Here is a 16988-nt window from a genome sequence, read left to right as displayed (position 1 = left end):
GAAAGTATAACAAACTGAGCTATAGGAAGGGTACTTACTGCTCATGTGGCTCAGGAGTAAATGCATCCTTGAAGAATGGATAAAAACTGGCTCGTGGTCCTTCCTCCGCAATTGTGGACCTATGTTGAGGCTTATGCTGCGTTGGTTTTGTCTCAAGGTGAGACGAGAGTTCTTGAGCCCTTGCCGGGCTCGGATTCTTATCCATTTAAGTAAGTACTCTGAGTTCGTTAGTGACTACTCCGGTTTGATAATGATTCACAAAGTGAAAATTGCTTTGATATTTTATCGCGTAGACTTTTACTACCCTTGCGCCTCGCCTAAAGTGTTGTCGTACTAACTCAGTACGCTTGAACTCGCTATGCTACATAGTGCCAGTGCTAGACAGATTGGACGTGCAATGGAGATTTGCAAGATGCAAGAAAAAAAAAGCAAAAAACACAAATAGAAATCATGACCTGATCATGGTATCATGTGAGACATGCTCTTGCTCTGCAGGAGCCGTCTCAGCAGCATCAGCGGCCTGGCTGGACTCAGCAACCTGAGCAATCCCCGAATCAACAGGCTGAGCAGCATCAGCGGCACCGGTGGCATCGGCATCGGCCTCAGCATTATCAGCCGGCCGAGCCTCAGCCTCAGCCTCAGCGCTCTCCCCACTCTTGCGCCTCTCCTCCTCTTCCTCCTTCTCCTCTTCTTCCTCCCAACTATCCGCAACCTCAGCCGGCGGTGTCCGAGCCTGCTTCGCGGCACCAACACCAGACCTCAGAACAAGCTTCTCCTTCCTGAACGCCGGCGCCTCGCCGTTATCGTTCACTGCTGCAAGAGCCGCATACAAGGACCCTGAGCCCGACAGGGCAGTTGGTGTGCGGGACATCGGGGTTCCCCGCGGACTGTTGTTCACGCCAGTCCCGCGCTTCGACGCAGCGACCTGCGCCCATCCGCCACCGCCGCCACCGCCTTCTTCGGTACCAGCCTGTGCTTTCGCAGCGTCGCGCTGCGCTTTCACTTCGGCTGCTGCGAGGCGCTGCGCCTCGCGCTCCTTGAAGCGATGACGATCGCGCAGCTTCACGCACTCTGCGACGCTCATCCCGGCGATTCCGATTGCGGAGATGCCGTTGCCCAGACCGAAGACGGGTGCTGTCCAAGTCGTGGGTTTGAGGATGAAGACGTGGCGGTGGGGTTCTGGGTCGAAACTCTCGCTTGCGAAGCCATAGTCTGCGGCGAGGGAGTGGATGAATGCGCGCAGGGAGGACTTTGCGGGTTGTGTGCGAACGGAGCGGGTTGTATTGCTTGTTGCGAGGGTGTGAAGGGTTGATTCGATGGATTGCAGTGTGGATAGTGGGGATGTTGATGATAGCTGAATGTATATGTCGAGGGTTTCGGAGGAGTAAGGGAGGTTTGTGGAGGAGAGGGTGTTTTGGGCAATCGTGGTGGAGGAGTTGATGTTCACGCCCAGGGCGGCTGCGAGGGAGCGGTTACGCTCGAGGCGCGCGCACTCGTCGTCACAGGTTAGTGGTGTTGCTGCGGGGAGGCGCTGGGGTTGTTGAAGTTGGCCCTTGGTCGTTACAGCCTTTGCTGCGTTGCAGCGGCGTTCCTGGCGAAGGCGTCCACAGCCACATGCTACCGCAATTGTGGACGCGCAAGGTGTCTTCTCAGAACAGGGGTAAGGGGCGTGGCAAGGTTCGGTGCAAGGATGGCTGCAGAGAGTCTTGGTCTTCCCGCAGGCCTGCTGGCAAGGCTGCGCAGCGTCCTCGCACTCCCCGGGCCGGTGGCAGTTTTTCTGGCAAAAATGAGAGCCGCATTTGAGCGGTTCGCCACAAATCTGGCCGCATCGTGCATCTGATAGCCAGCAAGGCTGGTTCTTCAGCGTCCGCTTACCGCACAGACATGTCTTTTCCGTCAGGTATGGACACTTTGGACAAGACTCGTCGTCCGTGTGGCAGTTGTGCGCCGTTTGAGGATGGCCGCATGGTTTCGGCCGTTCACACTGGAACGAGCACGGAGGAGGCAGTGTTCCACAGGGTAAAGGTGGATACAAGACCGACCGACCACAATTGCAGGAAATCTCCTCGAATATCGCCTCTCGGCAGGTATTGCAGGGTCCCTTGTGGCAGATCTCCGGGCAAGTGTGCCGACCGCATTTCAGCATACGGCCACAGACCCGGGTGCAGATGTGTTCGGCCTCGAAATCCTCGTCGCTAGGGCGGAGGTGAGACTTGAGCTTTCGCCGCATAGCCTGACGCTCAATTGCCTTTTGTTCGCCGGGGCAGCACCGCTCGGCGCATGCGTGTCGCCCGCAGTGCAGGCCGGCTTTGCAGACTCGGAAGCATTGAGGGGGTTCAATTTGGCCTTGGTGGCAGACTGTAGTGAAGGTGTTACGGCCGCAGCGGCAGTCTATCGAAGTTATCTGCATGCATGAACCGCAAGGTCCGGTGTGGCAAATCTTCTCGCATGCGTGTCCGCAGGGCAAGGTCTTGCCACAGGCTTTTTGACAGTTCGAGATCGGGTCGTCGCAGGTTTCCCGCGGGGTGTAGCCCGGAATATCAGCCAAGGGCGTCTTACCACAGGGGCAGTGGGAGACCACGTCTGGCGATCTCGGGCAATGTGCCGCCTCGGCGTCCTGTGGATGGCAGCTCTTTTGACAGAAGTGTACACCGCAATCGAACGGTCGACTGCAAGAATCTCCGCAGTTGAAGCACCCCGTCCACTCCTCAACATCATCACCATGTAGCAGCTCACTGTTCAACTCCTCATCCTTCGAACTGCAGAGCATCTCAGTCTGCACTTTGCCACAGTAACAACGCGCATCAATCTTGACCTCGCAAGCACCGCAAAGACCTTCATGACACGGTCGAGTACAGGTATGTTCGCCGCAGGGTAGCAAATCTCCGCAAACCTCGCCGCAGCTCCATCCCCGCTCGTAGTCCGTATCTTGACACCGCTTCGTCGAGGAATTTCTGCCACAGAAACAATCCTGAGTCGGTCCCATCGCTGTGCACGGCGCACATGGTCCAGCATGGCAAGTCGCATCGCAAGGATGCGGGCACCCCTTTCGCTTCCGCGAGCAAGTTTGCCCACACGAATGTGGTGGAAGCCCAGGGAACGAGCGCGGGTCGACCTCTTTCTCACACCAGCAAGAGTAGCTCGACGGGAATACCTCCTGGGCGAGATTGCACCCGGGGCATCTCCATGCACGAGGCCCACTCGACTCCCCATCCTCCCCTAATCGGCGCGCGGCATCTTGCGCCGCAGCGCCCTCGTTCTTTGACCATTTCTTCACGCAGCTCAGATGGAAAACAGTCCAGCAGAGCCCGCACGACCAAACTCGCGACTTGCGTCCAATCTCAATAGTACAAATAGGACATTCGTACAAATTGTGCGCGATATCTTCGTGGATCCGAGTGGTTATATCCTCGGCTTCGGACTTTGTCGTAACCTTCGGTGGCCGCGTCCGGGGATTCTTCGCTTTCGTCTTGCCCTTGGAAGGCGGGGCGGAACTCTTGCCATTTGGCTGCGATACCCCAGGTACAAATGTCGGCGCATCGCCCCTCAATCCTTGATCCCCAATATCGTCTGCCTGCCCATCTGGTGTATCGTCCTCCGAATTCTGATGCGACTTCGTCAACCGGCCCTCGAATCTCCGCCGGCCATTTTGCGGACAATGCTGCGGTTGTGGTTGTGATTGTGATTGTGACTGTCCTTGCGCCTGCTGCTCCCGATCGCTACCGCGGCCCCGATCCAGTCGTTGCCTTCCCTCCGACGTTTCATTCTGTGCCTGTGCCTGTCCTTGTCCCCGTCCTCCTCTGCGCCCACTCCTTGGCCCTCGCCGAGACCGCTGTGGCTGTGAAGCATTCGTCGTGTTCGAAGGTGGTGCCGTCTCACCGTGCTGTGTCTGGGTTCCCGGAGCCGATGCCGGTGGTGGCGGAGGTCGGGTTGAGGTCTCGCTTTGCGTTTGTGTCTGAGTCTGAGTCTGTCGCTCGGCGTTATTCCGCGGATTGCGACCTCGATAGCCACGTCTGAACTGTCTCGGAGCTCGCGGAGCACCAGTACCCTCTCCGGCGGGCGCGGGCGCGGGCACAGGCGTGGACGTTGCCGTGCTGGCTGACATGACTTGCGTTGGTGTTGAGCTTGCGCTTGGGAAAATTTGACACTCGGCGCTCATCGAAGGAGGTATCGGGTCCTTTTCCCCCGCTCGAAAATTGCGGAGATCGGAAATTGTCGAGGTGGGAAGGAATGAACACCAGGGATGGGGAGAAAAGAAACTAGGAAAAGTGGCCTCGGTCTTGGAGGCGAACGAAGCCCGACGAGGCGAAAAAGAAAAGAAAAGAATGGAAACGGAGAACCAGAGGGAAAAAGTGAAGGTTCCTGGTCCTGGATTCTTATTTAGGTGAGGTGAGAGTGCGGCGAGAGCTCTGTGTGGCTCCGAAGCTGGCGTTTGTTAGGGACGGAGTTTTAGTCCTGGGTCGAATCTAGTTACGAAATGGTACGACTATTATGGGTGTTACATGTTTTATTATTTAATCATCAAGTCTGAGCTGAAGGTATTCACAGTCATTGCTCAATCAAGGATCCAAGGCTATGCCCAATGCAACATTGTTGCTAACATGAGTCATACTCTGCAGCAGAAGCGCTCGTGTCTGGCTGGGCCTTCGAGTCACAATTACTCATAGTGGGACTGCTTTTTTGACCTTGCGGAGAAGTAGAAGAATGATCATTGGCAAATTACTGTAGTACTGTGAATCCTAAACATCATCGCTATGCGGTTCCTGAATGAGTAAAGAAATATCATCGCCATGCAAAAATCTTCCAGTAACCATATGTTCATACGTTTAGTAAAACAAAACAATCTCCCCACGCTCGTTCTGCTTCACACGTAGCGTTCGCCACAGATCCTTCTCGTCGTCGACTCTTCGTTCGCGGTCTGCGCGGCTTCGGCCTTGACCGCGTCCGCGGTCGTCACCGTCGAACTCGTCTGTGAAGTCCCTGTGGAACCGCTTGAGGACTTTGTTCATGGAAAAGCCTCGAGAGCTCTCAGGGCCCTTGGTCACTAGGGACAAGAAATGCGCCGCCATCTCGCGCTGCACCTCGTCCGGATGGTTCTCTTGTCGGTAGACGACTACCTCACGGCCGCTGTCGTCTCGTGGGGAGTATGACCGCTCGGGGTAATCAACTTGTTTGAGACGCCGTGATGGGCGATCTCCGTCTGTTTGAGCACTGCTCTTGCGTTTGGTTTTGACTACGTCGGACGAAGCTTGTCCGTTTGATGCGTTTCGAACCTTGGGGGCCTTCCTAGCTTTGCGGACTTCAATATCGCCACCGGCAGCACTGCTTCCGGAGACGCTTGAGCCAGCAAACATAGAAGATACTAGACGCTCAGCTCGGTTTTTGATTGAGATACCGAGGCCTGCATCTCCGTGGCCTTCTTTCTCATCGCGCCGGGTACGCTTCAGCGGCGACGAAGGGTCCTGATACCGTCGGCGAGGGTTCTCTGAACTTTCATCGTCGTCTAATGACGGCGACCGGAGCATACGGTCGAGACCTCCTGTCAAACCGGAATGACTGAGCATCGGTGTCCCTGGGTGGTTGACCACGCTGGAGGGAGCTTCCAACATCGGCGTATCTGCGTCCTCAGCGTCGTGGTCATCAATGTGGCGCTTTCGCTTCTTATCACTCGTAGTTCTTGACAAAGTAGGAGGCGACTGTTGCTTCTCTTTGCGCGACCGATCCTTCTTCTTCTTTGGCGCTGGGGTCATAAACTCCATTGAGACAGCGGCGTTCTTGTTGTTGGGGTAAGGTGCCTCAATGATCGGCCCGGAGCCGTAAGAGAACCCGTTCTCTTCGTAGGCGACATCGTAATCCTTCGATTCATCGTCATCCTCCGTGTCAATACGCGCCTTCGCCCGTCCAGGCTCGAAGACAGAGGGAGCATGGTCCACCATTTTCATTTGTTCCTTGGGCTGGGCAATGGAGACCTTGGATGCATTTGGTGTCTTCTCGTCGACCAGGAAATCAAAGACATTGACCTTGGCCTCTTCCTTTGAAGGCGCTGACTTCGTATCCGTGGGGGCGGGTGGAGTGGGAGCCGAAGGAAGGTTGACTTGGGAATCGGGGGCGTCTTCGACGTAGGGAGCACGGTGGCCGGTATTGGGCTTTTGGGGTTGCTTGTTATCATTTTTGTTGTTGTTGCCTTTCCGTCCGTTCTTGGCTGGTTTCTCTTTGTATAGAGCGCCCTGGTATTTCTGAGCCTCGCTCATGCATGACTATAATAAAGTTAGCCGCTAGTCTAAGATCAAAAGACCATCATGCTATCATGGCGAGGCGCTTTGCCGAGTTGGCGGAAGGCCGTCATGCGCAAGACAATGCCGAGGGCAGGAATTCGGTTGGTTTCTCCGCTAGGAGTCCGAGACACCCAACACTATATCCTCCCGCGGCATTGACGAATCGAATGGAGATGAGGCTGTACCGTGTGCGACCTATAGGAGGTTCCTTGGAAATGGACCATGCAGTCAATGCAGGTATAACTTGCGCCGCGACATTGGTTACGATGAGGGTCGAGCTTTTTTTTTGTCAGGACATCACCGCACGCCTATCATAATTGAGGATTAGCGACATCATTTCCGCAAGGGAGAAGTGATCAGATGCAGAGTCCAGCAACTTACCTCGCATGAGAATGACACCATGTTGGCAGTAGCTAGTTTATAACACAGACGACAGGCTTCTAGACGATCGCAAGAGTATAATATATCTCTTTTAACCTGGTATATAAGGTGTGAACAAGAGCGCACCAACCCCGCAGTAAGAACAGGTAATCCTTCGCGCAGGACGAAGGCAAGTAAGAAAAAAAAAGGGAATTGCCCTTTGTTGACAGAACAACAAAAGTCAACCTGGCAGGCAACAAGAGAAAGAAGAACGAATGAGGAAGTCAGGAGTCTTGCGCGACAGGCGTCGGAATATAAACAAGCGACTCTCAGACCAAACAGCTCCTGCCCTTCGAGTTTGTTTCAATTTGCGCACTTCTTGTTAGTTTTCTGCTTTGGCGCGATCAAAAAATCGAAAAGAAAACCAGAGGCAAATGGGCCGCTATGCCTATTTTGGATTGAAGAGGATCCGCCGCTGGGCCCGCGGGGTTTGCCTTGGAAACCAGGCGCTATCCATGCTTCCCCACACTGCCACACCATACTCTGGTCCTGTTAATATTGGACCATCTATGTTTCTCTTCAGTTGAGAGTCAAATCTCAGGTAATCCCTCTATAGAAAGATTTGACGCCTTTTGGTTGTATCACTACTTCAGTAAGCCTCCATCATCAGCAACCACGGATAAAACGGAGATGAAATGAGGCATTGCAGTCACTGCAGTCAGGACGAACTGGGCTATGCAACACTACCGACGATCAACAAACCCTGAAGGATGGTGGGCGCCCCAATACGCCCCTCCACAAGGGATCTTAAAGACTTATGAGCCTGTCAGGAGACTTGCTCTCGCGCTCTTGCGGACCGCCCCTCCCTTTGACTGTTAGTGCGGCGCTTGGATGCAAGATAAGAGCTCCGCCTACGAAGTGGGTTTCACCTAAAATAACAGTATTTCGTGCATTGACTCGGGTGGATGATGGTGTCTGCCATTGTCTGATCCTTGCTCCAGGGGGCCCATGCGGCTTGGACCTTGTACAAGGCGGACGGGGGATGCTCATATAGACGAGGTATACAGATTATCCCAATCCAAACGTCATCACGATCTACTCTTTGCGGGCCGGATTGGCTATTTCACCAAGATGTGGTAATCTGGGAATATAAAATTGCGGTTCAGCGCCGAGTGTCGCGCAAACGTAGTACTGGCTAAGCATTGCATGTCCCAGTCGCACCTCGCTCAGAGCTAAGTTGCGTCTGATAGAAATCTCGAGTTGGTCTGATCCCACCTTTTGGTTTGAACCTGAGGAAAATGGCAATGGCGGTGAAGACTACATTGAACAGAAAAAGCCTCCTTCGCCATGGTCAGCTGCGCCGGTCACAGACACAGCAACCCTCACAGTGCAGAGTCATGCGCACAACTATGCATCTTGTGTCGCATTCTTAATGAGTCGCCCGGGTCGGCCGGATGCACTGACGGCATATAAACCCTGGTTTGGCTTGTATGAGAATTCACACGACGTTCTATGCCAGTCCCGCAACTAAGAGCTGTAAAACCTATCCTGGCCAAAATCCCGGTACTGATTTACAAATGGAATAGGAGTTGATGCAAATTCAACGAGCCAGCGTTGATTGATTGTATTAGTAGAGATATTGCGAGGATCTGCGGAGCGCCTCCACGATCGGATTTGCGTAACAGAGATCTAACCACCGCGTGTGGTACTGGAAGCTATCAGTCAAGGTTCACAGGGTAAGGTAAGGGTGGTGCACTGACGGTTCCCGGGATATCTCAACAGGCGAGATGGTGTCACTATTACCATTGTCTTCGCGAGCGGTCTTTTCCCCGATTTCAGCGGTCTCGTTTTCGCCCTCCTTTTGCTCGTCCCCGCAACCACAGTCGTAAAAATCGCCAAGTTTATTGCAGTCGAATTCCGGCTTGTGGAGCATCGCATTTACTTCGTTGTGTATGAAGCATCCCCATCCAGCAGCCGCATTGCGCGACGAAACTTGTGGCGGGTATTTCTTCAGGTGTCCCTGGAAGTGCGAAGCGCATTCACCGCTAGTTCACTGTTAGTATTTGGCGCGCGGGGTGGGCAAACTAAGGCAAGTCATACCATGGATAGAGTCTGGCGAATAGATAGATGTATGAGCGAAGTGTCTCTTGTTGCTCTTCCGTGGGTTCTTCGGGGTATCGAGCGAGCATGGTGTGGAAGTACTTCCATGTTGCCCGGCCTAGTTCGGCCCTAGTTTTTCAGATGATTAGCAGGGATCCCAACTAAGCCTAGGTGAGTTTGCATACTTAGCGGTCTCGTTTCCCAGGCGGGGCATCACGATGTCCCCCTTGATCAAGTCATCCTTGACCTGCGGAGCTTTCTCGAGATGGCCCGGAGCTCGAACGGCGGGGCTCGGTGGCCCGTAGGGTTGAATGAATAAGACGAAAAGAATAAATATAAGAATAGATGCGCTGATAAGGATGCGCCTAGTGATTTGGCGATTCGCCATGGTCGAGAGAGTAGGAGGATATGAATGACCGGAATCGAGTTCGTAATGACCAGCTGGTTTCAAGGGTGCGAAAGGAGCGACGCGAGATGCATTAAAAGTAGTCAAAACATAGGAGTTGAGTGTTCATGTATAGTAGTAAGATCAGAGAGAAGTTGAGAAGATGAGGCCAAAGTCCATCTTCCTTATACATGAGGCGACAGTGGTCTGAGGAGCTGGAGGGAATGTTTCGAATATGGAACTGTCCATGTGGAATGCATGTGGCTTTGTTATGCTTAGTCACTATGCAACTTTATGCATGCCCCTTGCAAGACATGCGAGCGAACGGAGTCATGTTTTTCGAGATTTGCGTTTTACGTATAGTCAATTGATACTACTCTTTCATGGCAGCGATACCCTCGTAGCTCGCCATTCAATGGTTTAAAGGGTGTCGGAGGCTCTCCGGCCCATAGCTTCTTTGCGGGGAGACGCTTACATAACCGCGTGCCGATCTATCTGCCTTTTTTGTTTGGCCTTGAACTTCCCGAGCCGCTGTCTATAACCCATTCTCAATACCAGCAAAGATGGCCTCTCTCAGACCTACCGCTTTCCAGTCGCTTATTCGAAACCGGACACCATTCGTGCGGTCTCAACAGCGGCGATGGGCCCAAGTTCACGATATCCGCTTCCTCGCGACACACCGCGACCCTAACCAGGTCTTGGATAGATACCGATCGAAGCTCCACCAGAAGGCGCAACAGTAAGTCGCCGCTAAGCCATCAATGCTCTCAATCCCTCATTGCTAACGAAAAACGACACAGAGAAGGCCACGATTCTGTCGAATCGCTCAAAGCCGCGCACCAGGAAAAGATTGATCAACTCCGCCGCGAAGCTTCCACAGTCCTCACTCCGGAACCACCATCCCCCTCCGCAACTTCGCGCCCGCCTGCGCCTCCTACACCCCCTCCTTCTCCCAAAACACAAGCTGCTCAGGCCTCTGAATCAACCGGCATCAAACCCCTCAGCTCCTACGTCGATGTCGAGAAGATCCGCGACCTCCCACCCAAAGAAATCGAGGCGCTCTGGCGCCTCCGCCACGCCTCCAACTCCCACTCCATTTGCGCCGTCATTCCCCTAGAAACATACCAACGCATCGTCTCCGCGGCGCGCCAGAACCCACAGTTTATCCTCCCGCTCCCGCGTATGCAGTCCGAAGGCCAGACGGCCGAGACTACTGAAGCTGCCGACGCAAACACAGGCGCCGACATTCACTTCCTGCAATGGGCATTCCACCCCCCTGCGTCGGCGCCGACGGCTATCAACTCGCATATCTCGACCATCATCTTTACGCAGCTGGCCGCGTACAAGTTGCATGGGGCGTATGCGCAGCCACATACCACCATCACGCACCATCTGGACCTCGCGGATGACAAGGGTCTTGTGCTCATGCACGGGCAGGTTATGCCGGACTCTGGTGTCTCGACTACTGAGGCTACGTGGCTGGCTAGCTGCGTGCAGCGCTTTTATGATTTTGGTGGCCAGGCGAGTGGACGAAAGGGCGAGCTGCTGCGCATGTTCACCCAGGGAGATGCGGAAGGGTTCAAGATAGATGAGTTGATGGCTGAGGCGGAGAAGTTGTAAGATTATTAATTATTCTCTCTTACTGTTCACTTCGACGTTGTATTACACCTATGTCCCATTTGAGTTGTGTGTTGATAGACGGTTTAGATTGGCAAAATTTAAGAGTCAATGACGATGAGTGGTATTGAAAAATAAACAAGTTCCTAAACAATCAAAAGGAACCTAACTCCAGGATCAAGCGCCTATAGAATGTAGATCGAAAAACAAACGCCGGTTTCACATTCACATAGCAACTGATAACATCCGAGGTCTCGTCTTGAAGCCGGTGGCCGCTCAAAATGGTAGGTAATAGGGACAAAGAAGGCAAGATTAAACACGCTCCGCCCTGTATTCAGAAGACGTCCATAGGGGAAAGGACAGACGGAGGGCGGAGCTATGCAGAAATAATAAGGTACAGTAGAAGGTAGTCGTAAAGTCGGAGGAAATGCAAACCACTTGACCGCCACACCGTGATCTTTGTTGAGAAAAAGGTCGGACATATATCTAGCGTGCATTCCTCGGGTCATGAGGGAGTATATCGCGGGCTCCGGCACCGGCGTATTCATAAGTCGTCAGCTGCTGAGTTGATCATTGGTTGAGCACCTCTTCCTTGACGAAAGAATGAATATGCTCGAAGTAATCTGGCTCAGCGACACTATCGTTATGTGCACCATTTGGAAGAGTTCGCCAGATTTTGCGCTTCGAGTTGCAAATGGCAAACAATTGGGTCATATTAGACGGCCTATACGTAACGTTAGACCTAGCTGCTATCGCTTGAGGTAGCTGGTGACACTTACGGGACTATCTCGTCCTTGAGTCCACTCAAGAAGAGAATAGGAATTTGGGTGATCTTCGGCAGCACATCTTCGCTTGTCCAGGTCTGATGACAGAAGCGCGCCAAGTAACGGGCAGGGGGAAAGACGCTGGAGGCACTTAGTATTCAACCAGAACACGCTATTATTGCATTGATAGCAGACTACCACGCACCTTGGGATCAACTTTCGTATACTCAGAAACGTGTTCTCGAGAACCAAGCCGGCAATGTCGCCCTTGTCCTCGTTGGCTGCCACGAGGTTGATTGCCACTGCACCCCCCAGACTCTGTCCATAGACGATAATCTGGGACCTGGACGTCTCTGCTCTTTGCCGCAGATGATCAAGCGCCGTCTGAGCATCTACCTTGAGCCCAGCCTCATCTGGCACACCGGTGGAGAGGCCATATCCACGATACTCGACCATCAGAACATGGCAACCCAGGAAATCTTGTAGTACTTTTGCGATCGGAATCCGGTGACCCACGTTGCCTGCATTGCCATGGAACATCAACACGGTAAGATTCTGGTTTGATCGTTTAAAAGGTGCACGAATGAAATAGCCATGCAGAGATTCGCCGTCCGGCGTGCGGAGTTGGAGCTCCTCATAGTCTTCAATTCCAAATTGGCGGGGCTTGGGGACATTGGTGCGCGCATCAGCGGGGATATTTCGGGGGTAGATCAGCTCACTGCACAAAAGTTAGACTATGGCTGGCGATGGACAGGGTCAAAAAGCAATGGTGGAGTCATAGACGAACTTTTGCTTGAAGTACAAAAGACCACTGGCGACAACGGCTAGGCCAGAGGATGCTATCATGGGAAGACGCAGGAATTGGACGGCACTGTTGGCCATACTGGCTATACTCCACGACGGTGGGGGCGGCGGAGACTCGGACATTGTGGCACGAGGGATTGACGGAAAGATTGTAAGAACAGTCTAAGATGGTAAAAAGAGCAAGAGATAGACTAATAGACGAACGACGGACTGCGGCTCCCTATCAGGTGGATACAAAGTCTAAATACCGCCGCGATAAGAGATGGAGGAATAGATCATGAATCTGTCTTCTGGATCCCAAGACACTCAGGAGGCGGCTTGCGGGGAGGACAGCGGGAAGGCGGTCCAATGGGAATGACCTTCGCTCTCACCGCCCGGCGGAATCAGCTCGAGCTTCGTCGCCCACGTAAGGCTCGCCTGCCTTGAGCTCTGAAGCTCTTCTCTCAAACCTTCAACCTCTCAACTCACAGCTGCACATACATCACGCCGCCTTTGGACTCTTACCTTGACAGACACACTCATCCAATTACCAAGCACTCAGCCTTCCAAACATTTTCCACACAGTCCCTTCATTCTTCCTGAAACGCGATGGTCGCCAATCACGGTCTCACGGGGATGCTCGGGGAAGGTCTGGAGCTATTTGCTACTGCTAAAGTCTATCATATATAGTATCTGACTTTCGTTACAGATGGAATCCACGTCGATATGAATCACTTGAAAAGCGGCGAGGTCAAGTACGTTCTCCGAATTCAGAACTCCTCTATGACTAGCTACTAACACCGCTTTCTTTCAGCCTAGGAACATCCATGTAAGTCATCTCGGCCGCAAACTTGATCCACAAATCCTCTGACACGATGGAACCTACTCAGCATGGCCATCAACTTCAAGGACGGTGTTATACTGGGTGCGGATAGTCGGACAACAACCGGAGCGTACATTGCCAATCGAGTTACCGATAAATTGACCCAGGTTCACGATACCATTTGGTGCTGCCGATCCGGATCAGCTGCAGATACACAAGCCGTTGCCGACATTGTCTCGTACCACCTGAACATGTATTCCATCGTCAACAACGAGCCCCCAAGCACCCAGGTTGCAGCAGCGCTGTTCCAAGAGCTATGTTACGAGAACAAGGACATGCTAAGGTAGGCAATTCCTATGAAATCAGCTGGAGCCATCCACAGCCTAATCCTTTGCCACAGCGCTGGAATCATCATTGCTGGCTATGACCCTCGACACGGCGGCCAAGTATACTCGATACCTCTCGGCGGTTCGCTGCACAAGCAGTCGTACTCAATTGGCGGGTCTGGCTCGACTTATATTTACGGTTACTGTGACGCAAACTGGAGGGAGAACATGACGGAGGAAGAAGGTATCAAGTTCGTTCGGGGAGCACTACGGGAGGCGATCAAATGGGACGGCAGCTCCGGCGGAGTGATCAGGTTAGTCGTCCTGACGGCCAACGGAGCGCAACGACACCTCTATCTGCCAGACACCGACTATACCGGGCCTGGAGTCACCAGATAAAGCTATCCACGAAGGACAATGACCGTATCACCAATGCTAGTTACCAATTGAAAGTCTATATCTGATCGTTCTCCGCCCCCCTTGCTTTGCGCAAAATGCCACTGGAGGTATATTTCTGGAAGCCTAGAATGATCTGTTGGAAAACGTACGTATGGCGACGGATCTGCGTCATGCCGCGAAATGAGAGAAACCAGGCAAGATCTGGCGGGTTGTGGTACCAGTAAGATTCGCATCCTTTCACATTGCTTTTATCCGCAGAGGATGAGCCGGGTAGCGGCTCTCTTCCCTGCAGCATCGGTATGTATGTATATGTAGAAGAAAGGGGTTACGCTGGAGAAGACAGGTTCCGGAGGGTCGTCCGGGGCCCGTATATAGCTCATCAGGAGCGGGGAGCAGCAGAGCTCAATGAGAGTGGGTTTCGGCATCACGACCATCTCCCGCGCCACCAATCATCCGACCATCACCACCAGGTGCGCTTCCACTGAGCCGCGATTCGCCGGTTCCAGTCCATGTATGCCCGGCATGGATCTGGAATTTCATACCTGTCTTTCGGATTCGGAATCTATCGATCATGTGGGATCAAAGCCACCAGTAGCGACGAGCCAGGGGTCTTGAGGGGAAAAGAAAACAGGACCAGAACCTGGACAGTGGAAAGCCTCAAGGGGAGACAAATCGCAGAGGATCGTTTGAGGTCCAGTACGTACTCACCGTTTCATGGAGGAGACGGGCCAGTCAGTAGTAGCTGATCACTGCCTTATTACTTTTGCTTAGCTGGCTTCGAGACTGTTATAAGTCTGGATTGATCAGTTATCTTTTATTCACCATTATTCAGACGGATGCTGTTGTCCAAGTTGCGTTGAGTTTGATACAAATACAAGTTGCTGACTGTCCCGGTGGAACCCAGCGGTCATCGTCCATCATCGTCCGTCGCCAGTCGCCATCACCACTTTCCTGCTCATCGAGGTATTCCCTCCGCCACCAACAGGTTAGCTTCTCCTCACTCTCCCCCTTAACCTGTTTTACTTCCTGTCCTCTCCGATCCTTCCCCAAATTCAATTCCCTCTTCTGTATCGCAATGGGTGCCTTGATTGCCGTCTCTCATCCGTGAATCTGCTCTGCCTGCCTGAAGCCTGCTTGCCCAGTTAGGTCGGCGTTCGCTGCGCGCATCCCAAGTGCTCTGGCCCTTTGCGATCGTTTCCACACCCGCAAATCTGCCATTTCCGTTGGTAATACTTGATTGACTGTATATCGGGCCCCGCGTCATTTCCCTTATCTCCTGACGGCATCGTCGTTCGCTTGCTTCCCCTCATTACCTCTTTCTCTCACCCTTGGTTACCTGACAAACAATACCCCCCTCATTACTGCCATCTCCTTCAAATGTATTGCCGCTGACACTCGCTTTAGAGCCGCGTGGCTCAGTATTATATTCTTAATTCGCGCGATTCCGTTCCCTTTTCTCAATAATCCTTCTCGCTCGGACATGGGATTGGTCGTTCTCAACCAGCCGCAATTGAACCATACTGATAGCTCCTACACCATGCTTGGAGGCGCCGTCCCTCCTTCGGAATCTGTCTATCGACCATCATCGCGTCAATCTACCCAATCGTCCTCGCATCTCGACGCCGGAAACTCCATATCCACCTCGTCCAACACTACCCCCACCTTCGCTGCCCCGCCATCGGTATCGGCCACAGGTTCAGCCCATTTTCCCTCCCATGATGTTCCGGCGTATATCAACAGATCCTCTCACAGCGGCTCACAGTCGTCTTCAGAGTCGTCGACAATTACGCCTGGACCGACACCTGTACAGCATCAATCCGTGTCGATGAATACGACAACCTCTGGCCACCCGCTGCGCCGTGAACAAAGCCCTCAGACTGCTGCGTATTCCTCCCATCCGTCCGGCTATGGCGGCCAGTCAGGTAATATGGCTACAACATCTGGGCGAAGGCATACGGGAAGCCATTCATCTCCAGCCTCCCCACAGCTGAGGCCAACGCTCCAGTCCCTCCGATCGCTAGGTGGTTCAGAGGCGAGCTCTCCTAGCCGCATCAAGATCCGTGATCTTTCCCATATCCAAAGTTTTGCCAGCGAAGAATTTCTAGCCCAGTCGCAAAGGAGCAGCAATGTACCAGGGTTGTGGGCTCAGGATCGCCAGTTCGAAATTAGTTCCATGCCGGTCACGGACATTATCGAAATGGTTGCCGGGCTTCTGACCAAAATCACTACCACCAACGATTCGCATCATGAGCAGGTCCATCGACATATCCCCCCTCCGGAAGGCGCCAGCAATCTTACTCCACAAGCGTCAAGTGTGCTGGCATTCCACGGCAAGAACGTCCCGAGTATAAGCATCATGAGCTACTTGACTCGAATCCACAAATATTGCCCTACGACCTATGAAGTCTTTCTCAGCCTACTAGTTTATTTTGACCGCATGACTGAAATGGTGAACAAGGGTCAATTAGACCGCCTACGCCGTCGCTGGAGTCGTACAGACACCCTGCAAACGGAACCGACAAGGCCCAGGTCCTCTGAAACCTCCACAGCACAAAGGATGCATACTTCGCCCATGGTGACTCCGCCGTCATCTGCCGGTATCGTTGCGCAAGATCCGTCGTCGCCGTCGCCCATCTCACCAACCGTGAATCCGCAGCAAGATGAGGACCAGCTCTCGCACTTTTTTGTTGTTGACAGTTTCAACATCCATCGACTGGTCATTGCTGGAGTGACCTGCGCCAGTAAATTTTTTTCCGACGTCTTTTACACCAACTCGAGATACGCAAAGGTATTCTTTCCATGCTTGCAGTCTTGAAATCCAGCTTATGATTGAAATCACAGGTCGGCGGCCTTCCCCTAGTGGAATTAAACCATTTAGAACTCCAGTTCCTTCTATTGAACGACTTTCGCCTTTCGATCCCCGTCGAGGAATTAGAAGCATATGGAACCATGCTCGTGGAGTTTTACGCCCGTGAAATTATAGCTCAGCAACAGCAACCGCCCCAATCAGGGCTGCCTCAGCCGATTCCAGCTCCCACGAGCCGGGAACCCGAGTCGGACGGGATGTACATGCGCTCCCGCGAGAAGCGCCACCCTGACCATGCAGAAGTCCGTCAGACCCCCACGCCGCCTTAGTCGGACTCCAATCGCCATGAA

General features: G+C 53.1%; 7 protein-coding genes across 7 annotated transcripts; 3 read left to right on the top strand and 4 right to left on the bottom strand.

The window, feature by feature from the left end:
* Positions 1–254: 254 nt before the first annotated feature.
* On the bottom strand, positions 255–4491 carry BJX68DRAFT_227182 (putative NF-X1 finger transcription factor). Its single transcript, XM_071038623.1, has one exon. It carries the CDS (start codon positions 4157–4159, stop codon positions 449–451), a length of 3711 nt encoding a protein of 1236 aa, XP_070903723.1. The 5' UTR covers positions 4160–4491; the 3' UTR covers positions 255–448.
* A 195-nt stretch (positions 4492–4686) lies between these two features.
* Positions 4687–7018, bottom strand: BJX68DRAFT_227181 (LYAR-type C2HC zinc finger protein). Its single transcript, XM_071038622.1, has 3 exons — positions 6657–7018; positions 6461–6583; positions 4687–6257 (listed from the first exon to the last, which is right to left on the bottom strand). The coding sequence occupies exons 1-3, from the start codon at positions 6675–6677 to the stop codon at positions 4827–4829; spliced, it is 1575 nt and encodes a 524-aa protein (XP_070903722.1). The 5' UTR covers positions 6678–7018; the 3' UTR covers positions 4687–4826.
* Positions 7019–8024: 1006 nt separating this feature from the next.
* On the bottom strand, positions 8025–9336 carry BJX68DRAFT_141555 (flavin-linked sulfhydryl oxidase ERV2). Its single transcript, XM_071036484.1, has 3 exons — positions 8921–9336; positions 8736–8864; positions 8025–8680 (listed from the first exon to the last, which is right to left on the bottom strand). The coding sequence occupies exons 1-3, from the start codon at positions 9121–9123 to the stop codon at positions 8365–8367; spliced, it is 648 nt and encodes a 215-aa protein (XP_070903721.1). The 5' UTR covers positions 9124–9336; the 3' UTR covers positions 8025–8364.
* A 159-nt stretch (positions 9337–9495) lies between these two features.
* Positions 9496–10831, top strand: BJX68DRAFT_141538 (ATP11 family protein). Its single transcript, XM_071036483.1, has 2 exons — positions 9496–9859; positions 9921–10831. Exons 1-2 carry the CDS (start codon positions 9684–9686, stop codon positions 10738–10740), a joined length of 996 nt encoding a protein of 331 aa, XP_070903720.1. The 5' UTR covers positions 9496–9683; the 3' UTR covers positions 10741–10831.
* A 192-nt stretch (positions 10832–11023) lies between these two features.
* Positions 11024–12595, bottom strand: BJX68DRAFT_141535 (alpha/beta hydrolase). The gene is made up of 4 exons (XM_071036482.1): positions 12289–12595; positions 11707–12219; positions 11517–11642; positions 11024–11461 (listed from the first exon to the last, which is right to left on the bottom strand). Exons 1-4 carry the CDS (start codon positions 12426–12428, stop codon positions 11308–11310), a joined length of 933 nt encoding a protein of 310 aa, XP_070903719.1. The 5' UTR covers positions 12429–12595; the 3' UTR covers positions 11024–11307.
* Positions 12596–12893: 298 nt separating this feature from the next.
* Positions 12894–13832, top strand: pre3 (proteasome core particle subunit beta 1; the record flags this gene model as incomplete). The annotated part of the gene is made up of 5 exons (XM_071044398.1): positions 12894–12933; positions 12994–13039; positions 13099–13113; positions 13175–13450; positions 13508–13832. The coding sequence occupies 5 exons, from the start codon at positions 12894–12896 to the stop codon at positions 13830–13832; spliced, it is 702 nt and encodes a 233-aa protein (XP_070903718.1).
* A 1537-nt stretch (positions 13833–15369) lies between these two features.
* BJX68DRAFT_262294 (putative cyclin-dependent protein kinase complex component) lies at positions 15370–16967 on the top strand (the record flags this gene model as incomplete). Its single annotated transcript, XM_071044397.1, has 2 exons — positions 15370–16620; positions 16674–16967. 2 exons carry the CDS (start codon positions 15370–15372, stop codon positions 16965–16967), a joined length of 1545 nt encoding a protein of 514 aa, XP_070903717.1.
* Between the last annotated feature and the right edge of the window lie 21 nt (positions 16968–16988).

Source organism: Aspergillus pseudodeflectus (genome assembly GCF_044049435.1).
Source record: "Aspergillus pseudodeflectus strain CBS 756.74 chromosome Unknown BJX68scaffold_4, whole genome shotgun sequence".
NCBI classification, from domain to species: Eukaryota; Fungi; Ascomycota; class Eurotiomycetes; order Eurotiales; family Aspergillaceae; genus Aspergillus; species Aspergillus pseudodeflectus.
This window is presented reverse-complemented; position numbering and strand designations above follow the sequence as displayed.

Bases quoted from the DNA above. Each gene is read 5' to 3' on its own strand.
- BJX68DRAFT_141555 (XM_071036484.1), bottom strand. From the start codon at position 9,123: ATGGCGAATCGCCAAATCACTAGGCGCATCCTTATCAGCGCATCTATT. The intron at 8,865-8,920 runs GTATGCAAACTC...CTGAAAAACTAG, and splicing joins CTGGGAAACGAGACCGCTAA to GGCCGAACTAGGCCGGGCAA. The intron at 8,681-8,735 runs GTATGACTTGCC...ACAGTGAACTAG, and splicing joins TTCGCCAGACTCTATCCATG to CGGTGAATGCGCTTCGCACT.
- BJX68DRAFT_141538 (XM_071036483.1), top strand. From the start codon at position 9,684: ATGGCCTCTCTCAGACCTACCGCTTTCCAGTCGCTTATTCGAAACCGG. The intron at 9,860-9,920 runs GTAAGTCGCCGC...AAAACGACACAG, and splicing joins CTCCACCAGAAGGCGCAACA to AGAAGGCCACGATTCTGTCG.
- BJX68DRAFT_227181 (XM_071038622.1), bottom strand. From the start codon at position 6,677: ATGGTGTCATTCTCATGCGAG. The intron at 6,584-6,656 runs GTAAGTTGCTGG...CAATTATGATAG, and splicing joins TGGTGTCATTCTCATGCGAG to GCGTGCGGTGATGTCCTGAC. The intron at 6,258-6,460 runs GTACAGCCTCAT...ACTTTATTATAG, and splicing joins CCTCCTATAGGTCGCACACG to TCATGCATGAGCGAGGCTCA.
- BJX68DRAFT_141535 (XM_071036482.1), bottom strand. From the start codon at position 12,428: ATGTCCGAGTCTCCGCCGCCCCCACCGTCGTGGAGTATAGCCAGTATG. The intron at 12,220-12,288 runs GTTCGTCTATGA...ACTTTTGTGCAG, and splicing joins CTTTTGTACTTCAAGCAAAA to TGAGCTGATCTACCCCCGAA. The intron at 11,643-11,706 runs GTGCGTGGTAGT...AAGTGCCTCCAG, and splicing joins ATACGAAAGTTGATCCCAAG to CGTCTTTCCCCCTGCCCGTT.
- BJX68DRAFT_227182 (XM_071038623.1), bottom strand. From the start codon at position 4,159: ATGAGCGCCGAGTGTCAAATTTTCCCAAGCGCAAGCTCAACACCAACG.